This window comes from Glandiceps talaboti, chromosome 22, assembly GCF_964340395.1.
Source record: "Glandiceps talaboti chromosome 22, keGlaTala1.1, whole genome shotgun sequence".
Lineage (NCBI taxonomy): Eukaryota > Metazoa > Hemichordata > Enteropneusta > Spengelidae > Glandiceps > Glandiceps talaboti.
Genome location: NC_135570.1, coordinates 546,486 through 571,298, shown reverse-complemented (window position 1 = coordinate 571,298; position 24,813 = coordinate 546,486). Strand labels below are relative to the sequence as shown.

Genomic DNA, 24,813 nt, shown 5'->3' with positions numbered 1-24,813 from the left:
GGACTCTAAATTAAAGTTAGTCTCATGTCCACAGACCATCAATCCTTGTCACAGGGTCTACTATAATTTGCAGCTAGTCAGTGCTTTAAGGACATCAAAGTATTTTAATAACACATGTTTGTAATAGGGTTCTCTTTTCAGTTCAGGAATATATGACTATACTGGTCACCATCCTTGGCATACTAATTTCACAAAAATGAAAGCCCCTGAGATACCCCCCCTATACCTATATTTCACTACATTGTAACCAACCAGAATTGATGTATATACGTACCTATATTTCACTACATTGTAACCAACCAGAATTGATGTATATAGTATTACCTATATATTTCACTACATTGTAACCAACCAGAATTGATGTATATACCTATATTTCACTACATTGTAACCAACCAGAATTGATGTATATAGTATTACCTATATATTTCACTACATTGTAACCAACCAGAATTGATGTATATATATACCTATATTTCACTATGTTATCACCAACCAGAATTGATGTATATACGTACCTATATATTTCACTACATTGTGACCAACCAGAATTGATATATACACCTATATTTCATTATGTTGTAACTCACAATTTAAATCCACTCTTTATCTTCCAAAAAAGGTCTTTTTTTAAGAGGTGTCAGTCTGAACACTACTTGAGACCATTCTAGTATAAACAAAGACAATCACAGTACATTTGACCAATCTATCCATGTCTAGAATCCTAGGTATTCTACTTCAAAAAACTTTTATTGCTGTAAGTTATAACATTCTTTCATAAATCCTTGCATAGCCATAGAGACTAATGGTGTCATCAAACCCTTTGTGTCTCACATATCAGAGTTTTCAAGAAATTCAAGGACCAAGGTATACTTCTGTGGACCCCTCAATGAGGTAGATATTCCTTTGGGGACCTTTATGGTGTCATCTTTCATTAAAGAGACAGTCATGTGAATGTAAGCCTACATCTGTGTAAATGGATGATAATAGATAATATCCATAGTGAGTGTGAGTGTATCAACTTTACTAATAGATATCTAACATCACATTGCTGTATGTCAACAGTTTTAGTTTGTCTCTGCATTAATTCGCCAATTGATATCTTGATTTTTCTTCTGTGTGTAAAATGATAACCTGACTGTCAGTGTGATTGTAAAATAAACAGTCAGGTGAAAGTGTAGAGCCCTGAGAGATTACCCATACAATAAATGGGGGAAATTTTTTTTAAGTCGGACATTTTTCTTTACAAAACTAAAAACGAATAGCAAACAAAAAGATAATGCAACTAAATATGAAAGTTTCTCCAATGGGACTGGTGCCAAGCGATATGTATACTGAAATGTCAAAAGAACTCCCTACTACTACTACTACTACTACTACTAGTACTACTACTACTACTACTACTACTACTACTACTACTACTACTACTACTACTACTACTACTACTAGTACTATGCCGTATACTGTGCTAACATCACTACAAGATTATTATTAATGTAATCCAAGACACGCATTGACATTACACTAAAATGCAGTTTAAATAAGGTTTGTGAACCTTTCACCCGAATAAAAATAAAATCAACTCAGTATGTGCCACTTTAATCTAAACTTTAACAGTAGATGGCATGTATGGCAGATTAATTTTCTTAGCATGCTGCATTCTATGTCAGTGTGAACAAGTATGAAATGTGAGGACAAATTAAACAATTTAGAAATGTCAAGAGTTGAATTGACCTAAAACATTTGCTGGCGTGTGTCCTTGTACAGTTGGCATTTATCACACTTATTGTGACAAGAATTACAGACTAGAACAGATTCTAAACTGTCCTCACAACCTGTACACGTGGATTAACTGATGGTATGTCTGGTATTATTGTATCAACTCCAATAAATGTGGGTCAATTGATGAAGTATCTGGTAAGAAATCATTGTATCAACTCCAATAAATGTGTGTCAATTGATGAAGTGTCTGGTAAGAAACCATTGTATCAACTCCAATAAATGTGGGTCAATTGATGAAGTATCTGGTAAGAAACCATTGTATCAACTCCAATAAATGTGGGTCAATTGATGAAGTATCTGGTAAGAAACCATTGTATCAACTCCAATAAATGTGGGTCAATTGATGAAGTATCTGGTAAGAAACCATTGTATCAACTCCAATAAATGTGGGTCAATTGATGAAGTATCTGGTAAGAAACCATTGTATCAACTCCAATAAATGTAATTCTCAGCTAGAAAGTGACAGATTACAGCTAAATCAGGCAGTGTTTGCCAAAAAGACTATATGTAACATGTACATTTACAATCAAAGTTGATCATTTTGTATGTCTATAGGTTGTTGTTTTACTTGATAAATAACAACACTTTTACATTTGAACACAGTATGGCTGGTATTGAGGAAAGTTTCATTGATAGATAACACTTTTACTACTGAACACAGTATGGTTTGTTATTGAGGAAAGTTTCATTGATAGATAACAACACTTTTACTACTGAACACAGTATGGTTTGTTATTGAGGAAAGTTTCATTGATAGATAACAACACTTTTACTACTGAACACAGCATGGTTTGTTATTGAGGAAAGTTTCATTGATAGATAACAACACTTTTACTACTGAACACAGTATGGTTTGTTATTGAGGAAAGTTTCATTGATAGATAACAACACTTTTACTACTGAACACAGTATGGTTTGTTATTGAGGAAAGTTTCATTGATAGATAACAACACTTTTACTACTGAACACAGTATGGTTTGTTATTGAGGAAAGTTTCATTGATAGATAACAACACTTTTACTACTGAACACAGTATGGTTTGTTACTGAGGAAAGTTTCATTGATAGATAACAACACTTTTACTACTGAACACAGTATGGTTTGTTATTGAGGAAAGTTTGAAAAACTGCATGAATGTAAACAAAACTCTATTCAAATCACAATCCTGCTTTGTTCATCGATAAAAGTACTTTTATATTTAATGAATGAAACAAAAACCTCACCTTGCCAAATGACTGTAGGTGTTGCAAATGTAGCAAATTCTGTTTAAAGTCAACATTACTTCTACAACACCTTCAATCATAATCTTCAATACGTTTTACATTACATTGCAATAACTGGAGAAGATCCAAAACTTTCGTGAGAAACAGAGCTTGAAATTTTCTTCTTTTACTGAGTCCTGTCAAGAAATTACTCAAGGATAGAGATTTTGTGTAACCTTCCAATAGATTAAACAATGTAGGCTAAAATGTTTATTTATATGCCAACAAACTTAGTATTCAAAACAGGAAGTCCTCCTGGGCAAAATGTCTGGGTGTGAACAGTTTAGGTATGTTTATCTCTAGCCTTGTAGGTCACTTGTAAATTGGTGAAATCACAGTGTCTGACTCTTATATATGTTTACTTCTACATATGCCTTGGGAGTATAACCAAATACCAGTAAATTCAATTTTGAGAAAACTTTTGTGAATTATGAGAAAACAAAGAAAAATGTCTATGATCTGCTTATAGATGAAACACCAAATTTAACTAAAATTTTGAGAAAAAATAAAGCAAAATATATGTAACCCTGAGTTAAGCCTTAAGGTACATTTTGCCTTCAAGAAAAATTAACAAAATACTTCCAGGAATAGTAAATTTTTAGAAGTTGATAGAAATTGAAAACTATAAATCTGACCGAACAATTTATGTGTGTTTTATACCTCGAAGGACAAGAAAATATTAGAAAAGTTTGAAGTCAGTAAAAACAGAAAGGTGAAAAGATCAACTTGAATAATTTATGTGTTTATACTGCTGACCTTGGTGGAAAGTAAAATACGAGTCAATTTTGAGATATCAGTAAAAAATAGCAAAATAAAGTCTGACTTTGAACAATTTTTGAGGAAAAGCAACATACAATATTCTTAATAAGTAAATTTTGAAGAAAGGAAAATCAAATTTTGATAAGATTTATATTCTAACTGTGGCCATGGGGGTAAAAAAGTCAACATAGCTGTAAATTTACTGTGAACTGGAAAAGTACAGGCAAAACAACAGGATAAATTACAAGCTGTTATAATCTGCATGTTTGAGAATCTTAGAAGCCATAGCTTATAATATAGTCTATAGCCTGGGTCTATCTCTTTTACTGTGGTGAAGAGAGATCTTCAAAGGCAAGCCTCTATAAGCTTTTACTGTGGTGATATCAAATAACTCAAGAGTTAAAAGCCACAAAAAATGTGAGAAAAGATCAGAAGCAAAATGTCTTGCTGTGGCTATACTAAATTGTGTTATCTTTGGATCTTGGAAGAATTGTAAAATAAATATTGTAGTATCAGGAATTCTAGTGTAAAAGCTCCTGCACAAAGGTCATAACTGCAAAAATGTTAAAATATTTATCCTACCCTACATTTGTTAAGTACTTTGAACAGTTGACTACATGTACTTTCTCCTCCAATTGTACAAAATTCATATTTTCAGTTGGTACAATTCACACAACTAAAGTACACAAAATCATCATTCATTTGTCATTGGTTTTCAAATCTAGAGATCCTCAGATATTCTATTAACATGACTTGGTATTTTGAAAACCAACAACAAATATCTCGGCTACATGCATTCACCTCAAACATAGTAGTATTCTCCCATATTTTTCTTCATTCAATTGGAAAATACATGTAACCAAAGAGGTTTGTCACTATTCTTCCTCTTTGACTCAGAGTGACAAGGCCCCTTAAGTTGCTTGTTTTTTCCTTGGCTGAACAAAGACAAGTATTGGGGAATAGAAATATTCTAATTTAGGCCTAAAAAAAATAACTGTTTGGTTCCGGTTAGCCGATCCCTCCTAGATTTTTACTGCCGACCCTAAACCTTTTTTTACGAATTTGATAAAAAATAATAAAATCATGAAAATTGTGAAGTTTCGCAAGAAATAATGGTTGCGGAAACTGACATCACCTTAAAAAGACAGTAAAAAACTGTTCTTCCAATCTGTAATGGCTGTACATCTGATGAGAAGAAACCAATAACACAGAGACCATATGGAAACAACGGAAAACATAACTACTTGAGCTAGACACTCAAATACGAACAAAATACCCCACCCACCTATTCTAAAATTGAGCGTAATCGGAACCACACAATTTTTTTATTTGGCCTATTAAAGTCATGTATCAGTTTTGACTCATTTTTGGCACCTGTTAATTGGCTTTTTTCATCTTCTTTTATGATTTCTTTTTAAGTTCACCAATGTAGGATAAAGCAATGACAAAAATATGATGCTTCTAAAAAGTTTAAAGATAATCGGCAATTAACTCATACAGAGTGAAAGAAGATAGATAGACAATTATTCTGTCTCTTCTGGGTCATGCAGTACTTTAAATCAGTAACTTTAGAAGTGGTGTTCACTGGTGAGTGAAAGTGGACAAACTCAATGAAATGAATTAACTATCTAAATAATCAATTTTAAAACTCAGGACAGTAAACCATCAGTTACACCACCCTATAACACTCCCACAACTAGCCTAATGTAGCTGATTTAATAGTGTCTGAATATAACAACTAGGTCGTCTGTAGACACCGCAGTTTGAAAAGTTACCTGACAAATAAAGTAAACTCTTGTGTATTAGATCAATGGAAATAAGTGAGCCAAAACCTGACCTTTGTAAGGCTGTCTGGTTTGTTGGATGACATACAATACAATATACAAAGACAGAAATGTGAGAATTTAACACACACTGAAAATACTCAGTTCACAAAGTTTGTTGGGTGAGTCGACCACACAATTTATAAGTAATATTAAAGTATGTGACTTCATTGCCAGTAATCCTTTCTGACCTTAAAACTTAACCTGAATTCACAGTGGCTAGACACTTATTTGTAAAACTCATCCAGTGCAATATGCAAACATGCAAACAAATAAACTGGTAGTGTTCAAATGAAATTGACACCTATTGATCAGAACTGAGGCCACCGGTGAGAAACCACCAATGAGACCAGAAACCTGGGATTACAATTTACTTGTAAGTATTTAAAACATGGTGACATGAGACAAGAAACCTGGGGTCAAAATCTAAGTATAACAACAAATATTAAAGATGGGTGAAATTCAAGGAGGTCTATTCAGAGTCTTATAGTTTCAATCCTGGTAATTAAGCCAAGGTGGTCTTGGGTAAATAGGGGATGCGGGTCAGGGAGTGGGAGAATGGAAATCCAACATGGTCTTGGGTAAATGAGGATGAGGGTCAGGGAGTGGGAGAATGTAAATCCAAGATGGTCTTGGGTAAATAGGGGATGAGGGTCAGGGAGTGGTTTCAATCCTGGTAATTAAGCCAAGGTGGTCTTGGGTAAATGAGGATGGGGGTCAGGGAGTGGGAGAATGAAAATCCTTATCCTGGGTCAAGGTCAATGTACCCTTGTTAAAATTCATGAAAATATAGTATGAGGGCTAGGGGGGGGAAAGGGCTATCTTGATCTGGTTCTTTATCAATGTACAATTGTTGTGTTGATTTTAATTGTGTGGAGTAGGGTACATATTTTCTACACACCTATATTATATATAATATAGGTATTATATATAATATAGGTATGTAGAAAATATGTATATATAATATATAGATGAGGGGGGGGGGGGGGTTTAGGTTAGCAAGAATATGGCATTTAATCATGGCCCTTTAAAAGACCATGTTGGTTTATGATTAAAATCAGTGTGAGAAAAACAGTAACAGTTGTTTGGCAGAACAATGAAAACAGTAACAGTTGTCTGGCAGAACAATGAAAACAGTAACAGTTGTCTGGCAGAACAATGAAAACAGTAACAGTTGTTTGGCAGAACAATGAAAACAGTAACAGTTGTCTGGCAGAACAATGAAAACAGTAACATTTGTCTGGTAGAACAATGAAAACAGTAACATCTGTCTGGCAGAACAATGAAAACAGTAACAGTTAATTGTCTGGCAGAACAATGAAAACAGTAACAGTTGTCTGGCAGAACAATGAAAACAGTAACAGTTGTCTGGCAGAACAATGAAAACAGTAACAGTTGTCTGGCAGAACAATGAAAACAGTAACAGTTGTCTGGCAGAACAATGAAAACAGTAACAGTTGTCTGGCAGAACAATGAAAACAGTAACATCTGTCTGGCAGAACAATGAAAACAGTAACAGTTGTCTGGCAGAACAATGAAAACAGTAACAGTTGTCTGGCAGAACAATGAAAACAGTAACATCTGTCTGGCAGAACAATGAAAACAGTAACAGTTGTCTGGCAGAACAATGAAAACAGTAACATCTGTCTGGCAGAACAATGAAAACAGTAACAGTTGTCTGGCAGAACAATGAAAACAGTAACAGTTGTCTGGCAGAACAATGAAAAAGTTGGTCTTCAACAATTATGGCTTCATTGAAGAGATAATGTGAGAACCTGAGATTGAATCACAGGCCATTAAGAGCACTTTATGAAATACACTCAGATGTAGCCTGAACCCTCTTCATGGTTTACTCACCCTTGTTGGCACAGTGAGTGCTATATTTTATTACAAAGTATGCCAATTAGACCAAGGTCACGAGAGATCAAAACCTATTATTTTCCAAAGTCAGTAACAAGCCCTTCGGTTCAAGTGTTTGGTGTCTCAGGCTTCATCGGAAGTTTGTATATGATATTCTAAACCTTAAAAGGTTAATGTGACAGTGTTTGTAAGTGCTTTGCTACAGTGTTCTGACCCCATTCCAACAGCTAACTAATATCGTAACATTACATCTCAGGAACTGAAGACCTCACATAGTTATTACTCTTCACAGGCCAGCTATAGGTTTCAATCCCAGGTTCTCAAATTAGTGTTATCTCTTATCAGTTGTGCCAGGAGGACTACACAGGATTATTCTTTTTTTCTGGACCAACTTTTTTCTACAGGTTTGTCAGACAATATTTTCACACCTAATATTAATTTTTTTTTGAAAGTTTTGATGATAAAGCAAGAGTTTTAAGGAGTTTGATGATAAAATGTCGTATTATAACATAATTTCCTATAAACTATCACAGATTCTATTGAGATTATTTAATAAAAGTCATCTGTAGTGTTTTTGTTCTGAACAGTAAAAATATTGGTAAAATCTACCTAAGTAGGTTTTAAGATTTTTCTACCAGAGTTCCCAAAACAACTTATTCTATATGTGTACTGTGTAGGAAATTTTACCTGTTTTTTTATCTCTCTTATAATACTATGAGGTGTAAAACATAAAAGCAAAACACTGATATATTACAATCCGTAAGTTTTGTTAAGAGTGGCAAGTAAATAAAACCTAAGTCCACCAGTCATTTTACTGGGGTTTGTCACCCAAATTATGGTAAATCATACACTGTATGGAGAACTATGCCAACTTTGACCCCTAATGTTACCAGGGTCTGCACTGTTACCAGGGTCCTCACTATTACCAGGGTCCGCACTGTTACCAGGGTCTGCACTGTTACCAGGGTCCGCACTGTTACCAGGGTCTGCACTGTTACCAGGGTCCGCACTGTTACCAGGGTCCGCACTGTTACCAGGGTCCGCACTGTTACCAGGGTCCGCACTGTTACCAGGGTCCTCACTATTACCAGGGTCCGCACTGTTACCAGGGTCTGCACTGTTACCAGGGTCCGCACTGTTACCAGGGTCCGCACTGTTACCAGGGTCTGCACTGTTACCAGGGTCCGCACTGTTACCAGTGTCCTCACTGTTACCAGGGTCTGCACTGTTACCAGGGTCCGCACTGTTACCAGGGTCCGCACTGTTACCAGGGTCTGCACTGTTACCAGGGTCCGCACTGTTACCAGTGTCCTCACTGTTACCAGGGTCCGCACTGTTACTACTAGAGTTCTTACTGTTACCAGTGTCCTTTCTCAAAAATTTAGCACCACATTGAGTGGATTGATTTCTCCTTCATCTGTTTTACCTTATACAAGATAAGTTGTTGTCTGATGTGACATTTGACACTGATATCCTTACATGACCTTTGACCTTGAATACCATGGTGACCCTAAACATCAAACTTGTATACACAACACAATAAAAGTATTGATAGGGTTAATAATTTACACAATGATACCTGACAGTAGACAAACTTACCTTGCTCCCATGTTTCCTGTTCTTTCTTTGCCTGTTGACAAAAAAGAGAAAAAATGTTATAAAATTTACACGTTGTAGACAGTTTGCACTCCAGTGGGTGTTGACACAGTGGGTGGGATTGAGCCATAGATAAGAACACAGACACAGGAAACATTTCAAGCTTTGAATGCTGCAATAAAAATTTGACAGTTACAACTTTGTCTTCACATCTGTTGTCTATCTGATACATCTTGCCCTCAAAATGACTGTATCTCCAAAATGCCACAATCAGATGTAATAAATGCTGTCCATATGTAAAAGCTTTTCTATGATGGGTTAAAATTGTTAAAATCCTTATACATGGACTTGCATGATTCAAGGTAAAATTTCACACTTTAACAATATGATATTCAGCGTACAGCAGTAATCAACTTTATCAAATATTTTACCCAATTCTATGATCACTCTTAACAATATAATTCATGAAGACTTTCAACTTGGTGCCCTAAACAATGCATTTTGGGTAGGTCATACAGGGACAAGCATTAGTGGAGACTTTTTATGGGGCATCGTAAAACAATTTGAATGGTATTTAGACATGGATAAGATTATTTAAGTGTAAACAGTCTACTGTTCACTTATAAAAGAGAGCACTTCAATGTTTGAGTGGTGTCTAGATCTGTGGTGGGTCTACAGGCTGTAATCTATAGGTCTAAAACATTTGCACTCAAGTCAATCTTTACATTGACTGACTAAACCCCATGAACTCTAAAATATAAGACAAATACTATAGCAGACAATGTTTGCTAAAATTAAGTATATTTATTTGACCTAGATTGTGTATTGATCTTATTGCACCATAGTCTCTGTTGGAGGCTGAATGCATGGTGAGTCCACCTGGTAAAAATAAACTGCATGGTTCGGATAACACCAAATTTCAAAATAGGGTGGGTAGGTAGGGTAACGGTTTATTTTATTTATTCATTTTTTATCTTCGAGGATCTGTTCAAATGTTTTCTTCATATTTACAGAGGTCAACAGAGACTTCTAATTGATGTAATCATCATACTTTCTGTACTATACACAGACGACATCATGTGGTACACTGTATTCCACCATGTTGTTTTGATCGCACAAGGCAATGATGTCATCAAATCTCACTATTTCTCACGTGACTTTGTAATTTAATTTTTTCAAATTACCTTCAAAAAAGTTTAGGATAGCAATGTTTTTGGTAGTGCACTGCAATGCAGATACCACTTGTATGTGCACACACTGGTACAAGTTGTCACTGGTACATAGGTTATAGTGAAGAGACTCATACATTTCATGATAAGAACATGTGGGTGTGAAAAAAACATCAAACTTTCAAAGAATGTAACACATCATTAATTAATCAGGATCCATTACAATGACATTTACAATTGATGTTTATTTTTCAAACTGTATAATTATATATATCTACTTCTTGCAAGAATTTTATTAATTGACTAATTCATGACCCATACCTAAAGTTCACTCAACATGACAAGCCCATATAGTTTGTGTTAGATTCATCAATTACCATATAATTAATGTTTACTTCTACTCAATAAAATTTATCTATGACCACAAGAATTTTTTTTATTTTGTACAATTTTAACCCAGACCAATCAATCTCTTTAAAAACCAATGACCTCGACACAATTTGTTTGAGACCTAATTCTCATAGATGCAACCACAGGAATTTTCTAGTTTTGCAATATTTGAACCAAAACCAATTAATCTTACTGAAAACCAATGAACTAAGTGGCATTTGTTTGTAAAATCAATGACCTAAGTGGCCTTTGTTTGCAGTCCACAGTGAATAAAGGTATTTTTGCACTAAATGCATACCGGTATTAACTGAAATTTTTTAACAAAAATGTATCAGCACTATGTGTCAGCAACATACATGTGCCCCCCTGGCCATTTTGACATGCCATTAAAACAAAGCAATCACTTGTAAAATGCCAACATTTTGTGTTTTCCTTTCCATATCATGTGGCAACTCACATGGAAACCAAATGATTTTAACCCTCAACAAAAAACCTGCTGTCTGTTATCACAGCTACAAGTTGGACACTGATCAACTTCAAAGCCTACATATTTTTGCCACAAGAAATGTTTACAATTTCACTCTTCAACTCTAAGTTCCAAAAGACTAATTTTTACTAATTACCAGACTGGTATATTGTGTACAAGAAGACATTTTAGTCACTATTCAGTTTTGTGCTTTTCTTGGTTTGCCAGTGTTATAAAAGAAAAAATAAATCTTTAGTGAAAATTTCCATGTTTACACTTTCACTCTTTAACCCTAACAAAGTAACATCAAAGAATTAAAAACAATTACAAGAGAAAGACAAGTTTGTTTAATTAGGTGTAAAATAAATACAATAAACTTTAAAAAGTACTAAATCCAACCTTCCGTACCTCCTATAATTAATAAGAATTTGTTACGACAAATTAAAAAGTTTGCATATGTAGAGTGTGAAAATTTTTGTTACCAAAAACATTGTGTAGAAATATATTTTTCAATGTATACTATATTGTTGTTCATTAGCCCAGAGACTAGGTTATCTGGCTTGAAAATGTCAATTCACCTTTAGAACTGTCAAGTCAGATAGCCAAGTCTGTGGGCTATACTATCAAGCCAGTAGGTTGACTTAGATAGCCAAGTCTCTGGGCTAGTTGTTTAGGAGCAATAACATTCCAGCTACAACTTGTTCACTTGACAAAGATATGTTGAATCTCAGCCTGGTACAAAAACAACGAAAATAGCCAAGCTAGTATCACAATATAGATTTCATATTGTAAACAAAATATCCTTAAACTTTATCCAATTCTATTCTAGTATTCAGTAAACGTTACACCCAATACTTGATATCAACACCAACATCTTTTTCAGACATGAATTGCTTTGTTGCAAAAACAAATCTGACACTTTTATGTTGTTTGAAATGAAAGCAACACAGTCAGACATTGGCAGACAGCTTAGAACTGAGAACTTAAAGCAATCTGTCAGTACGTATTAGACGTCATTTGAGTTTGTAGTCAAGCATGTCTAAGTACTAAATAATCAAAGAACAAACACACAAAGTATACTAAATCTTTAAAATGTAAGAACAGACGACTCCAGTCACCTACAAATTTTAGTGTGTTTTTCTATGACACTAATGTCCATGAGATGAAGTTAATGTTAGTTGTTGAATTGCTTTCTCTTCAACTCTAAATCAAAGGGATGAAGTGTCTAGTAACTATACACGTTTTCTATGATCTCTCTCTCTCTCTCCACATATAGTCTAATGAACAAATTTTGATGAAAATCTAGCTAAAGGGTGAACAGCTCATGTCAGTAGTAATCCACATACTGACAGGTGGCTATAATTGGTTACTTCAGTCAATTTACTACAAACTCAACCTCCAGTTTGAAAGTAAGTCATGTGAGAATGTGATAACGTCATCAAGTATATATCAACACTCCAGTAGCATTAAACTACTGCTGTCGGTGGTAAGAACAAAATATCAAGTTAATGAAAGCCATTTGACTATACAGTGGAGAGAGAGATATGGTAAAAAACAACCACATGCATAGTTTCTAGATACATGAAGACATGTAATTTGTAAAGAAGGTAAAAAATATTTGATCCTCAATACATTTTATTGCAATCCCAGTTTTAAAATAGAGCACAATTTCATAAACAATCAATTTCAGTTTACATGCCTTTCATTGCAAAATGGTATATGTATAAAGTTTATTTTCAGAAAAAAAAAACAGATGGTGTAAACAACCTAATTTGTCTTCAGTTTAAAAAAAAGAATTTGTCACACACTATTTATTAGAGCAATAAAAGACTCATAGAATCTTTGTTTTCATGAAAATGAATCCCCCTGAGTATTTCAATCGGAAAACATGAAAGTCTCACTACCTGTCAATACCAGGCAGTCTGTTTCCTGTAGTCTCCCTGTAGACTAATTATTGAGGGACACGATATTAATGATGTGATTACTGTCTGAGACTATGTGAAAACTGGAATGTAGACAGGAGGTCAGACAGTCATGCAAAGATTATATTATTGAGTTTTGGCTGACAAGGATTCAGTCTGTATTATGTAACAACTGCAATTGGTGATTTATCCTCATCTCAGTGTTAAAACAGCTAGACAGTTTACACTTCTATGTAAAACAGTTAGGTAGTTTTTAATCACTAGAAGGCATTTGCTTGTACACCACTAAGTGCAAGTTGAGAGAGAAAGAGGATTTTTAGAGCCTCACTGTAAAAGTATGAATGGCAGGTGTTTTGTCTATGTTTGCAAAAACGCTATGTGGAGTTTATTTATTTGTGTAGTATTTGCTCTGTAGATACAGACCAGCCACTACATTGTAGATGAAAATTTAGTTCTCAAGTTGGCTGTATTGATTAAGTCAAGTTGCACGTTGTCTTCTTGTTTATCAATGAATGACAGTTACATTATATCATCCTCTCTATCAGTTCAACTAACACAGCTGGATATGGATGAGGGGGTGAAAATGGAGGTTAATTTTCTATAATTTTCATTTTTTGATTTATAATATATAAATGTTACTAAAACTTATAATTTTTACACTAGAAACCAACAAACACGTGGAGTACTTAAAATAATCAGAAACTTGTAATTGTCATTATTACATATGTACCAGAGATTACTTACACTGGTGTGTGTGCATACTAGTGGTATTATTATATATGTACCAGAGATTACTTGCACTGGTGTGTGCACATACTAGTGGTATTATTATATATGTACCAGAGATTACTTGCACTGGTGTGTGCACATACTAGTGGTATTATTACATATGTACCAGAGATTACTTACACTGGTGTGTGCACATACTAGTGGTATTATTATATATGTACCAGAGATTACTTGCACTGGTGTGTGCACATACTAGTGGTATTATTATATATGTACCAGAGATTACTTGCACTGGTGTGTGCACATACTAGTGGTATTATTACATATGTACCAGAGATTACTTGCACTGGTGTGTGCACATACTAGTGGTATTATTATATATGTACCAGAGATTACTTGCACTGGTGTGTGCACATACTAGTGGTATTATTACATATGTACCAGAGATTACTTGCACTGGTGTGTGCACATACTAGTGGTATTATTATATATGTACCAGAGATTACTTGCACTGGTGTGTGCACATACTAGTGGTATTATTACATATGTACCAGAGATTACTTGCACTGGTGTGTGCACATACTAGTGGTATTATTACATATGTACCAGAGATTACTTGCACTGGTGTGTGCACATACTAGTGGTATTATTACATATGTACCAGAGATTACTTGCACTGGTGTGTGCACATACTAGTGGTATTATTACATATGTACCAGAGATTACTTGCACTGGTGTGTGCACATACTAGTGGTATTATTACATATGTACCAGAGATTACTTACACTGGTGTGTGCACATACTAGTGGTATTATATTACATATGTACCAGAGATTACTTGCACTGGTGTGTGCACATACTAGTGGTATTATTACATATGTACCAGAGATTACTTGCACTGGTGTGTGCACATACTAGTGGTATTATTACATATGTACCAGAGATTACTTACACTGGTGTGTGCACATACTAGTGGTATTATTACATATGTACCAGAGATTACTTGCATTGGTGTGTGCACATACTAGTGGTATTATTACATATGTACCAGAGATTACTTGCACTGGTGTGTGCACATACTAGTGGTATTATTACATATGTACCAGAGATTACTTGTACTTGGGTGTGCACATACTAGTGGTATTATTACATATGTACCAGAGATTACTTGCACTGGTGTGTGTGCATACTAGTTGTATTATTACATATGTACTAGAGATTACTTACACAGGTGTACACATACTAGTGGTATTATTACATATGTACCAGAGATTACTTGCACTGGTGTGTGTGCATACTAGTGGTATTATTACATATGTACCAGAGATTACTTGCACTGGTGTGTGCACATACTAGTGGTATTATTACATATGTACCAGAGATTACTTGCACTGGTGTGTGTGCATACTAGTGGTATTATTACATATGTACCAGAGATTACTTGTACTTGGGTGTGCACATACTAGTGGTATTATTACATATTTACCAGAGATTACTTACACTGGTGTGTGCACATACTAGTGGTATTATTACATATGTACCAGAGAATACTTGCACTGGTATGACATGCATACTAATGGTACTTTCAGTGCAGTACAATACCAAAAACATTATTGCAAGCATTATCCTAAACAAGCCTAAACTCTGTACTTATTGCACGTTTAAGACCATGTATTGTGCAGAAGGATATCTAAATCTGGACCTATCAAGGTCCGAAAGGTCCCTTCTTGCCTAGTTTCGATTAGGAATTGTTCTTATCATTTGTTTCCTTTTAATGGCTTCACCAATAACATAAAAACCTAGGATTGAAACTTTGGCCTTTAAAGTGTTGTAACTGAATTGAAGTTTCCCTACTTTAACACTTTGAATGAATGTGTGTGGAAAGACATCAACAACTATTGGAAGAAAGGTACATGAATGATGAAATAACAAGCTTTGCTACAATCACAGAATCAAGTCCTTATATAATGTCCCTATTCACCAATTCTCATTACAACATAAAACACTTGACAAGCAAGGTCACTGAAGGTAATAACATTATCTCCAAAACCTAGACTGCCAGTGTTTTTGTTTTCTCGATTAAACAGTACTTTACTTAGTTACTCTATCACTGGAAAACTACTACTAGGTACAGTATGAATTTCACCAGGTTTTCAATTCTACAGAGGTCTTAATAACATATAAGCAATATGATTATTATTTATTCCAGACCAACTTTCTCACAACTTTGCCAGACAACTGTGTTTCACATTTAAATTGCTATCCTAATCCGGACAGCTAAACCTTCAAGGTAGAGGCTCAAGTCTGGTAAATATTGACAACAAAAGGATACTTTACGTTCTTACTATTGCTATATATATATTACACAGCATTACTGTAAATACATGCATGTTCACATGGCAGACACTGTATGGATAATCTATCAACTCTTTGTCAGTGTTGATACACATTTTTCTATGGATTAGTTCACTAAAACGATCAACTCACACAAACAGATCTAGCTGCAGTAGTGTGAAGTCCAAACTCACAAACAGATCTCGCTGCAGTAGTGTGAAGTCCAAACTCACAAACAGATCTAGCTGCAGTAGTGTGAAGTCCAAACTCACAAACAGATCTAGCTGCAGTAATGTGAAGTTCAAACTCACAAACAGATCTAGCTGCAGTAGTATGAAGTCCAAACTCATAAACAGATCTAGCTGCAGTAGTGTGAAGTCAAAACTCACAAACAGATCTCGCAGCAGTAGTGTGAAGTCCAAACTCACAAACAGATCTAGCTGCAGTAGTGTGAAGTCAAAACTCACAAACAGATCTCACAGCAGTAGTGTGAAGTCCAAACTCATAAACAGATCTAGCTGCAGTAGTGTGAAGTCCAAACTCATAAACAGATCTGGCTGCAATAGTGTGAAGTCCAAACTCACAAACAGATCGATCTAGCTGTGAAGTCCAAACTCATACATTCAATCCCTGCATTAGTCTGACAGTGTTTTTGCTACAGTTAAGGAACTCAGGTAACAGAAAGGGGAAACCTGGCTATCAGGACTTTCTTTTTCACTGGCAGGACTACCACTAACTTTGAGTCCTGCATGATATGTCTAATAACTACTGGTCCACTTTTCTTATACATACAGGTAATAATACTGTGATAGTTTTTTTCAAGTACTTTTCATATGTTGTTCCTTTGTCTCTTTAACAGTACTGGTACACCAATCTCAGACTGCAAATACCTTCCACTGTTTATGGTTCATTTATCTGTTGACATAACACTTTTAAGTATGTTCTAATTTGTTTACAACTCGGCCATAAACACAGTTTATGTAAATAGCTAATACATGTACATCATGAATTATCACATGGATAACATCTTGTATATGGACCACTACAACAATGTTGGTGTCTTTACAGGAAATAGGGAGGTATCATCTATCTCTTAATCAAGGAAATTGAGAGGAATCATCTATCTTTTAATCAAGGAAATCGTGAGGAATCATCTATCTTTTAATCAAGGAAATCGGGAGGAATCATCTATCTTTTAATCAATTTGCTAAAACTGAACCTCATTCAATTTGCTGTAGTCTGGATGCCAATGTGGTAACAAATCATCTCTGTAAAGAGAAATCTTTAGATTCAATGAAGACTAAAGACTAGCACCAGACTATATTTGGAAAGGTGTTATCACAATACACTCTATCTAGAAAGCTGGTAGTAAGGGTGTTAAAACACCTGGGCAAACAGGAAAATAATGGAATTACCTTAGGCAGTGATTTGATAAGGATCTTAAATGAAGCAAGGGATGTCAAATCACTGGTAAAGAATATATTTGTGTCCATTTTTTTTACTCATTGACCCTTGAGAGTGAACTATGTTTTCTAAATTATAATAAGACACCAAGACCATCTTATGTTTTAACACAAAAGATTCAAGAACTGTTTGGAGGCCAATTAAGGAAACACCTCCAAACTTCACTCCAATCCTAAGTGTCTAATGAATGACAACATTGTACAGACAGTCAAAATGACCTAGATAAACAAGGTTTTCTTGTGAGTCGATCACCACAATTAACTAGTGCCTAGTAGTGGAACACTAGTCTAGTTACTGCATGTGTAGTCTGTAAGTAGTTATTTTTGTTTTCTAAGGTCGCGATCTCTATCTCTCTACTCTCTCCACATACAGTCAAATGGACAAATTCTATCAAAACTAACTAATCTCCTGCTGTGGAAAGGGTGAACAGCACATGTCAGTAGTAATCCATCACACATTGACAGGTAGTTGTTATTGGTTACTTCATTCAGTTTACTACAAACTCAACCTCCAGTTTGAGTAAGTGAAGTGAGGATGCATCCAATTTACATCACATTCAAATAGCATAAACTAATGCTGTTGGTGGTGGTGGTGGTGGTGGTGGTGGTGGTGGTAAGAACAGAATTTGGTGCTAGAAAAATCCATTTGACTATACTGTGGAGATGATTATAGCACATATAGGGCTAGACTAGCTAGTGGAGCACAAAATTTGGCATAACAGTAGTGGCATATCAAAATGGCATAGACAGTACATCCTCTACTCCCCTGTACTACAGTTCATCCTAAATGTAACATTGCAATATTTACCTGCTCAACCAAGGCCAAAGGATCGAGTTGCGTAAGAAACAATTACAGGTCTTTTAGATGTATTGTCATTTGTAGATTGTAGGCATTCTGCTTCACTACTTCCTATCTTTTATGTTTTACATCATGGTACAAGTTTGGGTGTCAATAGTTCATTCACTTGTAGAATATAAAGTTTGGGGTAGTTTCAGGACATCTCAAATAGATGTATTGGTAAAATGGGCATCAAAAAAACTTACTCTAATTATGTTTGGGAACCTGATTGTGGAACGCAGGTATTTTCCTAGTCTAGATCTATAGAGTTCTAAACTGGTACAGTATTACATATTAAATAAATTCATTCCTAATACCAGTCTAGTCAAGACGGTTACCAAAGGTGTTAAATAGTGATACGCCCCTGTAGTGAACGAAACACAAAGGGCGCATGTCAGTAGTAATCCATCACAAACTGACAGGCTGTCGTCATCGCTTATTGATATTCATTTGATACAGAAATGTTTTTGACCTTTCTAACATTTCTAGGACTGTACTGAAATGAAATGTCCAACCAGGACTCCACCTCCAGTGTGTTTGAACTAAAATCATCTTGTTTATATGAACACAGTTGGGGGTAGCACAGATTTCTGTGTTTGAACAACCGTCTTGACGAGACTGGTATTAGTAATGAAGTTTTTAATACGTAATACTGTACCAGATTAGAACTCTAGACTAGTATTTTCCCTACTAACTTACTATTCTAGGTAAAAACACAGAATAAGAATTTCAGCATGGCTAGTCATATATGGCCCTTCACGTGGGTGAAGGAGCCTCAGGGTCTATGGTACTGTCAAGGTGAACACTGAATCCATGGCCATGAGGGATGGCCCTCACTGGATTTCTTGGGAGACAAGTGTTTATATAATTAAAGGACTATCCAGTATAAACAAAAGATTATTATTATTATTAAGGTAGTTTCTCAAACTAAGCAGCTATTTGTGTTTGTACTTAATCAACACTTGAAGCAAATTACTTATTATTAAAGTTTATTAACACAGGTCTGTCTTCAATCAAGTCTGTCTTCAAAAGTGATCTCTGTATGAAATTAGGTGATTTATCTGTTGGTAGAACTAAAAGACCAGTTTTAATTAGACGTCAAATTGTCTATATTTTATCAGACATAGTTTGTTTTACTTCTATTTTGATATGTTATCATATCAGTATCACAGCACACTGGTATTAACACTGATTAAGACTGGAAGCCTTATTAAGCTGGTTTAATTAAACAATGTGTTGAAACACTAACACAGTTTTAAGCTGGTTAATTATCACAACCTAATTAGGGTAGATTATGATTAATTTAAATTTCTCTATGATGGTACTATACACACTATTGCTCTCTATGATGGTACTATACACACTATTGCTCTCTATGATGGTACTATACACACTATTGCTCTTTTGTACCACTAACCTCTCTATGGTGGTTCTATCAACAACCTTGCTGTGGTGGTTCTATTAATAACTAAACCTCTATGGTGGTTCTATTAATAACTAAACCTCTATGGTGGTTCTATTAATATCCAAACCTCTATATGGTGGTTCTATCAATAACCTCTCTGGTGGTTCTATCAACAACCTCTCTATGGTGGTCCTGTCAATAACTAAACCTCTCTATGGTGGTTCTATCAACAACCTCTCTATGGTGGTTGTCAATGACTAAACCTCTCTGGTGGTTCTATCAATAACCAAACCTCTCTATGGTTGTTCTATCAATAACCTCTATATGGTGGTTCTATCAACAACCTCTCTATGGTGGTCCTGTCAATAACTAAACCTCTCTGGTGGTTCTATCAACAACCTCTCTATGGTGGTCCTGTCAATAACTAAACCTCTCTATGGTGGTTCTATCAATAACCTCTATATGGTGGTTCTATCAACAACCTCTCTATGGTGGTCCTGTCAATAACTAAACCTCTCTATGGTGGTTCTATCAACAACCTCTCTATGGTGGTTGTCAATAACTAAATCTCTATGGTGGTTCTGTCAACAACCTCTCTATGGTGGTCCTGTCAATAACTAAACCTCTCTATGGTGGTTCTATCAATAACTAAACCTCTCTATGGTGGTTCTATCAACAACCTCTCTATGGTGGTTGTCAATAACTAAATCTCTATGGTGGTTCTATCAACAACCTCTCTATGGTGGTCCTGTCAATAACTAAACCTCTCTATGGTGGTTCTATCAACAACCTCTCTATGGTGGTTCTATCAATAACTAAACCTCTCTATGGTGGTTCTATCAACAACCTCTCTATGGTGGTTCTATCAACAACCTCTCTATGGTGGTTGTCAATAACTAAACCTCTATGGTGGTTCTATCAACAACCTCTCTATGGTGGTTCTATCAACAACCTCTATATGGTGGTTCTATCAACAACCTCTCTATGGTGGTTCTACTGCTAAGTTCTCTACATTGGTTTGCAAAGTAAAAATCTCTATTCTACACCAGTCCCACTGCAGTCATTGGAGTTCTTTACTATAACAGCAGTTGCAGACTCCACTCATTACAGACTGTTCTTACCTTTCATATACAACTTTTAAGGCCTAGGGATTTAAGTCCTTAAAGTGTGAACGATGTTACTGTTCTTTTCATTGTACGTTGAATGGTCATGTTGTTGGGGTTTACCACAAGTACTTTTGGAAATCATTTTCCCTGAAGCAAGTGGCACCACTAGTGTATTGAGACCGATTTTATTTCAATCAGAATACCGTTTTGTAGATATTACTTGGTCTAGCTTGTTTTCCAAGTACCCATTCAAACAAGAAGGGTCTTTTTAAGTCCATTTTTATCAACAAGGAGGGTCTTTGTACCATGTCTTACAGTATTGAATTCAACCACACCTTATTTAGGTTTCCAGATGATTTTTCGTTGTCATGGCATTAAGTAACTACAGTCGTAATGCTTTTAGCGTTTGCAATGGAGTGCGAAACAAAGGTGCCTTTTGGATAGCAAATATGCGGAGTGTGTAATTTTAGAGTTTTGATGTGGTCTAAAGAGGGTTTCTGGTTTTAGTTGTTAATCAATGAAAGAGAACTGAATGGCATGTGTTCGATTGCATTGTAAATAAACTTGAGCTGTGCAAATGTAAGGATTTGCGGCGAGTTTTGCTGCAGTGTAAACTTTAATGTAAAGAGTTGAAATGGTCCCATATTCCAACAATGTGTATTTGGCTGTTCTATGTGTAGGTACAGAAGGCCGCAAATGCTTTGTACCAACTGAATGCTTCCAAATTTACACCCTGGTTGGTGAACAAGAACACATTTCATCGAATGTTTCCCAAGTAGCACGTTCGGTTTAATTTATCCCTGTATTAGTAACATATGGCGCGAATCAATCTTCGACCCTATAGTAAAATTTATTTACTCCGAACGCAAACATTGCGATTTTTAGTAAACATCGATCGTTTTGTTTCAAAAAGTTCACACAGCTACACACGGGGACACGCGACTTTCTAGTAAAAATAGGGCGGACTTTAATAATTGCGATATTTCCAGCTAGATTAAGCCGCGATTATGATATACAACCGCTATTCCATTGTGTTCTCTCCACAAAATAATACAGTTTCCTTTGTTTACTGTTTACCGTTATTGGCGTTAATTATATCCAGTGTAATATGATATGGTATACTTACCGCGACGAAAGCAGAACAGCATGCCAAAGCAACTAAGACAAAAATGAAACCCCGTGCCATCTTAGTAAGGTTATCCACAACCTACATGTGGAAAAAAAAATTGCCAGTTTATAGTGCCCCAGTTTTAATAGTTTGATCGTCAAAATAATTAACAGAACTGCACAGCTGATTTTCAACAAATGACTTCGAACACCTTTGTCTAGTCGGTACGTGTAATTAGACACTTAGAAATTAGAGGGGTATGTAGAGTCAAGTACTAGTAAAACAGAACTGTGCTCATATGTACTTTCTGCAAGTTGGTGATGTAATCAGATTTCAGTCAAGAATATTGACGAGCAAGTTTCCGGCCACCGCCAAGTTCGTTGGTTCTGGCGATCTAGTTTCCAACTCTTTCGTACCGATTCCTCAACAAGGGTACAGTACAGGCGAGGTGACTTTTCAACAGCAAGACATTGCGAGGTGTGTGACGAATTAATGATAATATCTTCACTTTTACAGTTAAAAGTGTACATATCGAACAGATTTAAACAAAACTTGACAGAAATATCAGCTAAAGATCCTACCTGTTCAAACTAATTTTGTTTTACGCCGAGCTGCCTTTCTGTCTTGGTTGCTTCACGTCTCCAGCGCGATGTGTGTGCAGTATGCAGCCGAACGTCGCGTCGCCGTATGCAAATAAATCTACTCAGACGTGCTAATGAGATCACCGTACCGTGAAATGGTGCGGAAGACAGGTTGAACTTATTTGTGTGAGAGAGGGAATTCCGTGTCCGGTCAAGTCTCGCTAACTTCCCTGACAACGCAGTTATGAAGATGATACAAGATACATACCTCAGTCGAATAAAACCCTGTGAATAGAAACTTAGATAATCGATGAAAAGCTAAAGCTTCGACTAACTCTGAGCGCTAAGTACTTGATAACATATTAAAATAACAGACCATTGCCAAGCGAATTACGCCAAAAATAATTAGGAAGAAATTACAATAAAAATGACACACAGTGTTCATTCATTTATCGGTATATTTCCGGAACTAAGTATTGTCGCAAGTAGTGATATATGCGACTAGCGACTTACGCAAAACTTCAAAATCGGAACGTGGTGGCGCTGTTCAGTTTGCTGTAGCCTCAGACTCGGCCTGGTACATGGTATATACGGTACAGCTAGCTGCATGCTGCATGGATATGAGACGTAAAATCAAAGTAAAGTTTTAACATTAAAATGACATCTTCTTTGAAATTTTACCTGGATAATGACATGAATGAATGAGGGAGGGAGGGAGGGGAGAACGGGTTTTATAGAATGAATGAATGAATGAATGAATGAATGAATGAATGAATGAATGAATGAATGAATGAATGAATGAATGAATGAATGAATGAATGAATGAATGAATGAATGAATGAATGAATGAATGAATGAATAGAGTTGACGGTGCAATAGTATAGAATCATTCCTGTTGACCTGTTTCTATATCCCTGATTGAGTACAGCTTTAATTTTTTGCAACAGTGGGAGGAAGGGATTAGGCTGACATGGTGTAGACACGAGAATTTGTATAGCTGTCTAAACGTGTTTGCTTGAATAACACATGGTTTGCCTACACGTAAAAGAATTTGTAATTAGCTCACTCAAGTGGTCTAGACATCCTCTGTAAACATGCCTCTCTTGTGTGGTAAGCCGAGTATGACAAGTCGAGTAGGCCAACGAGAATTTTTTTATACTAGTTGTACGATTTTAGCTAACTTGATTTACGTGTAAAATCAGAAAGCAATTTCACAAGGGGAAGTTTATCATTGAAGTCTGAATTGACAAATACATTATAAATAAATAAATAACTTGAATGTGTACATTTCAATGACAGAGAAGAAAACAACCTCTCTCTCTCTCTCTCTCTCTCTCTCTCTCTCTCTCTCTCTCTCTCTCATATAGTGTTACGAGCAATGTATAAGGACATAACAATCACTGTATGTAGGATAATAATCATAATTATAGATATGTTATTATTATCAGTTCTTGCGGGAAGGAGGGGGGATTACCCGTGGAAATGGTGTAGATACTTGGGGTTTCAGGCCTTGGGCCTCACACTTGAATAAATCAACATCCTTGTGTGTGTCTCGTAGGTATATGTAAAATTAATGTCAATCAAAAACATCGAGGATGGCAATAGAGAAATATTTGCTGTATTTTAGCTGCTGAGGTTTCATAGCTGTCGAGGCAAGTCACTTTCTTTACTATAAATACAGATAAATAACGATAGTTTGAAGTACGACAGACATAACATTATGATATTATGACCTTTAAAGATATTTTGATGTAATCCATTACATATATCTACGTACTTAAAAAAGAAAGTTGACCACATCCGTTCATCAACACTGCACTGTCAGAGCAAATTTTTTATAACCAAAGAAGGGCGCCCTCAAGGGTTGAGTTTGACAGCTTGAGGCTAGAACGGTCCCTGTCCCAGTACAAAAAAAGTAATACAAGTTACGAAGATTAAGAAGCCTTGATTATTTAAATGAGTGTCTCCTTCAAAAACATTTATTACGACTAATAAGTGTCACCCATATTTGAATTAAAATGTGTTCGAATGTTCTGTCCGCACACGTTTTATTATTACTAATTAAAAAACGCAATTAATTAAACTACATACTGACTACTGCAATATGATATATTAAATATCGAATTTATCATTGCACCAGAAAGTATGACAGTCTCCAAAGTTCGGAGTTGAACCATGAGATTATAGAAGTGCGCCATCAAACGCACCATTCGTTAATTA

The 24,813-nt window shown here is 35.6% G+C and overlaps 1 protein-coding gene across 1 annotated transcript in view; it reads right to left on the bottom strand.

Moving 5' to 3' along the window:
* Positions 1-22,734, bottom strand: part of LOC144452135 (SPARC-like) — a 36,153-nt gene extending 13,419 nt beyond the window's left edge. The window contains exons 1-3 of the mRNA XM_078143164.1: positions 22,594-22,734; positions 22,031-22,111; positions 9,086-9,116 (exon numbers count right to left, since the gene is read on the bottom strand). Coding sequence (XP_077999290.1) covers positions 9,086-9,116; positions 22,031-22,090 — 91 coding nt within the window. The 5' untranslated portion in view covers positions 22,091-22,111; positions 22,594-22,734. The remainder of the gene's footprint in view (positions 1-9,085; positions 9,117-22,030; positions 22,112-22,593) is intronic.
* Positions 22,735-24,813: the final 2,079 nt, after the last annotated feature.